The 8870-nt window shown below is 38.6% G+C and overlaps 1 protein-coding gene across 1 annotated transcript in view; it reads right to left on the reverse strand.

The window, feature by feature from the left end:
- Positions 1 to 8870, reverse strand: part of TMPO (thymopoietin) — a 49141-nt gene that overhangs the window by 11011 nt on the left and 29260 nt on the right. Inside the window, exons 2-3 of the mRNA XM_009882639.1 lie at positions 2846 to 2972; positions 1017 to 1175 (exon numbers count right to left, since the gene is read on the reverse strand). Of these exons, the coding sequence (XP_009880941.1) occupies positions 1017 to 1175; positions 2846 to 2972 (286 nt within the window). The remainder of the gene's footprint in view (positions 1 to 1016; positions 1176 to 2845; positions 2973 to 8870) is intronic.

Below are 8870 nucleotides of genomic sequence, written 5' to 3' on the forward strand. Positions count from 1 at the left end.
TTTTTTTTGGCAGGGAGGAGCATTTGTTTGGTTTGGGTTGGTTCCCCCTACCTCCCTCCAGGTTTGAACAGTTTGGTAATTAGATGAAGCACACGTAAGTACAAGGAGATAGATATCAGTTATGACTGGGCTTTTGGCTGTCCTAAAAATAAGTGTCTAACATCCCCTCCCCCCCTGAAAGTGCAAAAGATTAAAGTTCAAAAACAAGCCCAAATATGCACGGGAGATCCATTGAGTTCCTAGTTGTATTTCAACCCTTTCTCTCCTATCTCCATGGAAGTTCCTGGATTAAAAAAAAAAAAAAACTCACACCACAAAAAGAACACACACAAAACCTCACAACCCCACTCTAAAAAACAAAAACCCTCAAACCAAACCACACAAAATTAACATCTTCTAACATTCCATTAAAGACAGTCTTTAAAGCCTACGCTGTTTCTACTTTTTGTAAGATGTATGATGGCATGTTTTGTGTTCCACTTCCCCCACTCCTATGCTTTTTGATACAAATTTGATATTTAAACCGCAAAAACCACACCTAAGACAAATTAATCAACCCACCCCAAACTAAGTGCATAAGGAACAGAGCATAAAAGGGATTGAGTCATACATGAGACATTAAGCAACATTTTAAAAGTACAAAAGTTATTAAACATTCATTCATTCTGTAAGCACCATAAGACAAAATTGCACTGGCACCTAAAGATTAAGTACAAAGAACACTGGAACATTGCACACACAGTTCCACCTATCAGATTTACAGGCTCCAATCTGGGGAAAAATGGACAAAAGGGAACAGTTCAGTAGGAAAGAGTTTCCTTTCCCAGAATAGGCACCTGGATCACTGTGCTCAAGTACTGCATAACCAAGTACATGACTCAGATGGCTTAGAGCAAGCACTACCTTAAGGCCTCACCTAACAGCAAGATCATGCCCTCTTTAGATATTTCTTCTACCACAAATATTGCTGATGTGTAATTAGGATAGTTCACATGCAAATTCCACTGAAGTCTTACCTTCTTCATTGTCACTGTATTGGTCAGAATCATTATTTCCATTCTGTCTGGTATTCTCAGCAGTTGGAGAAATTGCTGGGAGAGGCACCGGCACCTTCAGCTCTGGACCTTGCTCCATGAGTTTCAACAGTTTTTTCTCATAAAGTTTCCTAGTAGTAGCTATAACAAAGAAGGATACATGCTAAAGATGAAAACTATTTTCCCTGACTTGACTGCTATAATTTGGCTGTTATGTATTTCTTAGGAATCTCTGAATGCAGGTTTTTCTATTTTTAATCTGTCTGTGTGGCCCACAGCATATACCTCTAGGTATATAAACTCTACCTCTAAAGCTTCTAACTTTTTGGTTTAAAAGAATTCTGAAGATAAACTTGGACCTACTAGTATGCTGAAAGTTATAAGCATTTATCTATGGAAAGGGAACTTACCTGCTTCTTAGATGCTTTGTTTCCTATGTTGCAATACACAAGTTGTTATGCCCTCACAAAAAAAAATTGATGAGACGGATATTGCAAGGTTAACAGCTTCCATGCAGATTCCACTATTATCCTCTTAAGACCTTTACTTAGGAATTAACACCCCTTCCCCTTTAGTTTAACTTTTGCCCTGTTGGCAAATTCAGTCCAATAAGCATCAGAGGAGGTGCAAGCAAGCAGCAACAACAGAACTGTGTTTGCTGCATCTAGCCATCAGATTGGCTCACTTGATCTAAGAGGACGGCTGTTTAAAAGGTATTAAGTCTAGCACATCCATGTCAGGACTGAGCTGGCAAAGATCTGTAGAGGTGACCAGTGCCTGAGCTGTTCGCTGCAGAAAAATCTAACCTTGGAAGATTTTGGATAAGAGGATGCCACCCTTAAAAAGAAGTGGCAGACTCTCACAGGGAACAGAATCCATACCCTGTAAGAACTAAGGCTTTTACTTAGACCAAATTTGAACATCTTTACAGTGGACTGCATAGGTACTTGAATTTTTCAGAAGACTCAAGTGCTATCCAAGAGGAACAGGTTGAATGGGAAGCCATACAGAAAGAGCTAACAGAAAATATTATGCATAAGACTGAATACACACAGCACTCCAGGCTCCATCACTGATACTTCCACCCACCCAGGATTTCAAGCACATTCTACAGAAGGATCAGCATGCTACAGGGTACCATCTTTTTTTGAAGGTGGTCCCTTTTGAAGATAAGTTCCTTGCCATTAGGCTAATGCACAATCCAAAAGGCAAGGAGCCTTGATCCCATATCACAGATGAGTGCCCAAGGCAGCAGATTAAGCTGGGGACAGGACTTCTCCTGACATAGGTTGGCATGCAGGATAGAACACTAGGTTCAAGGGGCCAGGAATAAAATAAATAAAAAAATCAAACCCAAAAGAAAACATTACTGCACAATGCAGTGAGTAGGAAATGCCCTAGGGAAGGGGAAGTTCCATGTTCTCATTCTGCTCTCAATGCTATTAGCTTATTATGTAAGATGTATTTTCTATTTAAGCAGGCCCCAGATCTCAACCTCTGTATCAGAAAACTCAATTACCCCAGCACTGAACTTTAACTAATAATTACGCAGCTTCAGAACATAAGTTGGAACATCTCCAGCTGGCCTAGAACACAAGAGTAACAAACCGTGGACTTGCATACACCACAGTGCTTCAAGTCTTCTCAGTGTAAATAGTTCAATGAAAACATCTTAAGTGAGAAGTAGGATTGCAACAGTATTGGTACTAAACTTAATAAGCAACTGTATCAGAGAAGCTTAGAGGACTCTGAATGAGGTTTAGTGAGAAATATGTTGAACAGATGAATATTTGCTCATTCAGTTGACCCACCTACAATTGGACCAGGATTTACTCCATACTTCACAAGTTGCTCTTGAAGATCTTCATTACTCATTTCTGTTATATCTAGGTCATCCTTTTCCTCTGGCCTGGGTTTGTCAGTTTTCTTCGTGGCCTTCTGTGAGCATGTGAGGAAGAAACAAGAGACAGGGCATTTCAAGTCAACACAGAACATACCTCCTTCTTCTAAAGGAACAGAAAGAAGTGAGAATCCTAAACACACACAACCAGAAAAGTAATTATATTCTCCTCATCCCTCCCACAGTAAAGCCTAAGTGAAACACTACAAACATTTACACCTACGAAACTAAACAAACATGCACAACTTTCCTAGTTCTATAGTTAAATACCCATCACAAGCCTCCTCTATTAAGAAAAAAAAAAAAATCTTGCTCCTTACTCTGATCTTGTGGTTTAGTTTGAAGTTCAAGTATACAACAGAAGAGGATTTATTTTCTATGACTGGAGAGGTAAGCTTCTAGCCATTTCACCATCAATACTCTATGCTACAAATACAATGTTCCACTGGCACTTCTTCACATTGTTCTTCTACCCAGTAGGTTAACACTTGTTCCATATAATTAGAGGAAGAAGTTCTTCAGTATCCACACCCTCTGAACCATATTCCCAAAATCCCCATTCCCACTTATCCTGGTGTTCTCTCTAAGATTACATGATGTTACAAAACAAGTGCAGGAAAGGCAAGACCAGAAACACCCTTACATTTTCAAAATCCTGCCTGTTTGCTAAGGCCGCTGGTACTGTAGCTCTAACAAATCCTAAACCCAACTCTGGCAACACTACTTGAACAGTTGGCAACACACTACCACCACATACAGATGGTTATCAAAATAATCTGCCAAGATGCTACTCCTAAATTGGCAGTTTCTACTATATCCAAACAGAGTTATCATAACATTTGTTCAACTTGAGAAGCCTTTGTTACTACAATAGACAGTTCAAGCTCTGAGATCTACAAGAGAGTGAGGAGGTAAGACAGAAAAAATATGCTTAGGATCTGCTTGCTCTCAACTAAGGATGATCTTGATACTGCTTTGAAATATGACTTATTTGTATACCAGAGTTGTAGGATATAAACAGATATAACTTCTACACTTAACATCTTTCTCAGCTTGGCAGCCCAGAGGACCTATCTGGGTTTTCTTGTATTTACCGAAGACTAAAATTCAAATATGTTATAGCACAATCACAATTAACAGGGTTTTTTTCTTGTTATATAGGGTCACCGAAGTGGCAGATTTGACTAATGACAGATTTACAACTCACTTTATCAATCATTCCATTCTTTTATCACATGAAAATATTAGATTTTTTGAAGTAACTGAGCCCACTTATCTAGTAGACAAAAAAAACAACCAAGCTGCAGCTATAGGAGACTTGTATTTACTTTTGAATGTGTTGGTCATAACACTTTTCAAATTAAGTATCACATAACAAGAACTTCTTATTCACTGCATTTTTTTCTAGACTACTGAACTGTCCAAACAGTGAAAAAAGTTCCAGAACACATGCTGTGTTTTCTTTTGGGATCTGTTTAGACTATTGACAGCTCTGGTGTTTGTACACATCACCAATCAGATTAACTAAGATGTTATTTCCATATTTCAGAAGAAAACTACCACCATGGTGCAGGAAATCAACATTCCAATGGCACTTTAAAGAAACCGGAAACCTAATTTAATCTCTCTCTCTTTATATCACTTAAAGGCCACAGAAAAGACTGTAACAATATGCACCAGAAAAATTACACAGTATTCTACTACACATTTTACAGAAATCTTACCTACCAGAAATCTAACTGCAACTAATGAGTAATACAGTCCTCTAATGCAAGTGAACTCACATATCTCATAGTATCCTTGCTATTTTTTCTTCTTCCAAGTACCATTTCACTTTTTTCTGTGGTATTACTACACATTGATACCTTCACAATAGTCAGTTTCAACAGAGAAAAAGGGCAAGGAGGGGATGAAAAGTTGAAGGTGATCTACGTTCTTCAGTAATACTGCCAGATGCATTAATAACCTTGTGTTCTGTGAAGCCTTCAACTTTTACTTTTGAATACCTATTCTTCTTAAAGCAGAAGCAAATTACTTCACTTGTACAAACAGAAAGCTGCCATTTAACCACTCACTGGACCATAAAGTAAGTCCCTAGAAGCACAAGTCAGAATAGAAGAATTTCTCATATCTTGGCTGTGGTATGACAGCATTAACCTCAGCAATAATATTAGCTTTAATTACCGCTACTACTATGCTATAAAGCACCACAACATTTTCTGTGCATCATCACAACTTATCCATGGGACTACCCTGTGTAACAGACCAAAAGAGATAGCTTTAAAATTTATCATTGCAAATTAAAACTAAGCAAAAACCATGCACATTTTCCTGATCTGGTGATCATTAGTAAAAATAAAGTTGTCTTACTGTGGTGCAGAGGTGAAGTGCTTAAAATGAAATTGTGGTGAACATCAGGATTTATCAAAGTAAGGTGGTGAAGCCGACAACTTTGCACATAATGTAAGTATTCTTGCAACAGTATACCCAGACCAAGAAATCCTACCGGCTAGCGCTATCAGCATTAAAGAAGTACTTCTAGTCACTGCCACTTTCTAGAAAACAGAAGATGGAAGAGGATCTACATATTTTGGGAGGTTTGTTCACACCAAAGAGATGGCAGTTTGGTAGTGATATCTGTCAGGCTCAGTTTCAGATTAACTAGGACCCAACCCTGCAGACAAGTACTGAAGTGAATTATAAGCATGAGGCTCACACACAGCGTTCTCAGTTCTAGGGCCCCAGGAAAACAAGAGCATAAGAGAAGTTCATCTTCTCAGAGTGCCATCTCTTCACAGTAAAAAGCTTTCACTTTCTTTCACTAATGAGAGGAGCAGAAAATGCAAGTGATGAGAATTCAGACCTGGAAGCTATCCCTTACTCATCTTTGGAATTCCCACTGAGTAAAAATCTAACAGCCATAGACCAGTTTATCAGACAAAATTTATGGCTACCTTTACTAGTTCTAGCAGTACTCCAAACACAAGCATAAGTAACACCTTGAATAAGCCGTTAAATAATATAATAGACAACTATTGGACATCAAAAGAAGCATTTTCAAATCCCAAGTTAAATGGCACCAACATTAGGATATTCAAGGACTTTAATCCCAAACAGGTGCTGCTTCATCACTAGAAGCAGAAAGGCTCAGGGCTTCTTTACTATTTCTCTGAATGAGGTTAACACAGGCTAAGAAAACCCAAATCACGCTAACTGAATGCTCCTAAATTCTCCAGTTTGTACAGTGTCCTCTCTGGTAACAAATAGTGGTATTTCTTTTAAGATAAGGGAAGATAAGGAACTGCACATGCCAAGTCTCAATAATAGATTTATACTGTGAAATACAGAGGTCTCTTCCCCTTGCACATCTTATTCTTTCATACACAAACATTCCCTGCAGCAGGTTGTTTGGTTTTTTTTAACCAAGTCCTACTGAACTTTTTAACCTCCAACACCTTGAGACAGTACTTACGAAAAGCTACAGGACTGGCAAAATAAACAATGGAGAGGCAATTATGCAGCAGTAATTCAGAGGTACTGATACGCTCAACTTAAGAATTCTCTACCTTTTGACCTTAGTTAGTGTGAGACTTACAATTTCCAAGCCTATGTAGGGTAACAGTCCTAATTTGTAAGATTAGGGACTACCTAACCTCCCCCCTCTTCTTCCCCCAAAGACTAAATTCCATGTTACTCAGTGAAGGGAATATACCCTCTCTGAAAATAGATGAATGCTGCATAATAAAGTCATTCCCAGCGAACCTAAGTGAAAGAGTAAAAATTCACAACAGAAAAATCAAGAAACCAAACCAACAGATGGTCTCATGGCTCAATCAACTGAATGCCGACCTGGAGATATGGCTTGTATATGTGTCCTTGCTGAACAACTGACATGCACTGCTAGACAAAAATTCCTTCAGAAGGATTATTTTATTTATATATAGCTGCAGTTATTACACCAGCACTATAACAAGCACGTCTCCCTAGCTCATGAGCCTAGAACTGCAGAAAGTCCGAAGGTGCAGAACAGCATGGCAAGACTTCTCACTGCATCAGGAATTACTTCCTCACCTCACCCTCCCCCTTACTGCCCACAGCTGTCACTCAGACAGCAGATGAGTGCCATTTAAAAGGCCACAAAGGTGTGTTCTGGGTCACATTTGCACAGCATATCGTAACTCAAAGATACAGCCACACAGGAAACACTGAATAGATTCTCTTCCTTCAGAGGGTAGCACATATGCTTTACATCCGCTCACCTATCCAGGCATGCAGTTTCACCTTCCACACTCCTGATCTTCATATACTCCCAGTTTTACTATCACCTTCCCTTTTCCAATAAGGAAGAGGTTGAAACCATACAGTTACCTTAGCTACAGATATTATCACTACCACACCATTCTGACCATAAAAAAACTCTTAATTTACTTGGCTACTTGATTAAAAACAAGAAGTATCTTCATTTGATAGGTCTCTTCTATAAACAGGGCTTTCAGGTCCAGATGCTTTAATTATACTCTCATTAACAGAAGCAAGGAGGCGACATCTGACTGATCTTTTTCAAATCACTACTTTAAAGGTCAAAAATATCACTCCATGTTTTAGAAGAGATTCATCCAGGACATGGAATGCACCAGCGAGCTAAGTCATAAAAACCTATACATTTGAGCTCTGAACAGCTACTGTTTGGCAACAGTGTCACAATGATATTCTTGGTATGTGCTTTAAAACAATGCTCCTGAAGAGGGAAAAATGCCATTTCATAGTTACTTTTCCTTTGAGCTATCTGCCCCAATATTCAGTGCACAATTGGGGCTATCTGCCCCAATAATCAGGACCAGGAGCATCCAGATGGTTCCTCCTGCAGCAAAAAAGGTGTCTCACATACCAGCCACTGTCCTCACACACCACTATGCTAAATAGGCTTAGGAAAAAAAGAAGTTGCTCAAAAACATTAGCAGAGCTGGAGAAGCTGGCTCCTCCACACAATATTATCAGACCAAGGCCAGAACAAGCATGATTTTGAAAACTTCTCCTCTCCTGATAAGAGTATATAGCCAAAGTGAGCCCTTTCCCTTACCCCCCAAAAATAAAAGAACACTTACATCTAGAGAAGTGGCCATATTTAAAATTATACTTTCAAATATTTCACAGGAAAGCTCTTTTAAAATATATATATATGGGCTAACATTTAATCTTACTTTGATTTAGTGAATTTTATGTATTTGACAGCATTTGAAGTCATCTTCTACAAAGCAGACTGAACTTTATGCAACAGGAGGGGGTTTTGCTGCATCACATTACAAAGCATAAATACGCTGTCTGAGTTTCACTTAGGGGAAGTCAGATCTTATTACAGTAAAATAGTTTAGGTTTTAACTTTAGGTGCCAAAAAAATGCTGCCTGAAAAATTTGGTATTCCAAAGCATGATGGTTTCAGTGCCTGAAAACAATGTGGTCAGAACAAAACCCCTGCAAGTTTTGATCTGCTTATACATGCATGATAATCATCTATATGTTCACTACTGTATCAGAATAAAAACCAGGTCAAAATAAACTGAGATGAAACAGCAGAAGCATCACTACAGATGCTTGACATCTGTGTCATATCAACTTTACATCACTAGCATATTAAGGTTTTTATTTGTTCTGAGAGAGTTATAGGTTGGATGTAGTATTGATAGAGCTGTGCTGGAAGACTGATAGATTTAAAAGACATAATTTGTAGTAAAATTAAAACTGAGGTTTTCCTCATTGCTGCACAGCTTTTGTCCACAGAAAACACGCACCTAACTGTATTGTCAAATACCCAGAACTTAAAAAAAGAACACTAAAATGACTCCTTTGAACTTCTTTCTCATATCCATTAAAAAAACCAAAACAAAACACAGAAACACACTGCTCTCCCCCCTTGGGCATCCGTAAGTCAGCTGACA

This window comes from Charadrius vociferus, unplaced genomic scaffold, assembly GCF_000708025.1.
Source record: "Charadrius vociferus isolate BGI_N301 unplaced genomic scaffold, ASM70802v2 scaffold72, whole genome shotgun sequence".
Taxonomy (NCBI): Eukaryota; Metazoa; Chordata; class Aves; order Charadriiformes; family Charadriidae; genus Charadrius; species Charadrius vociferus.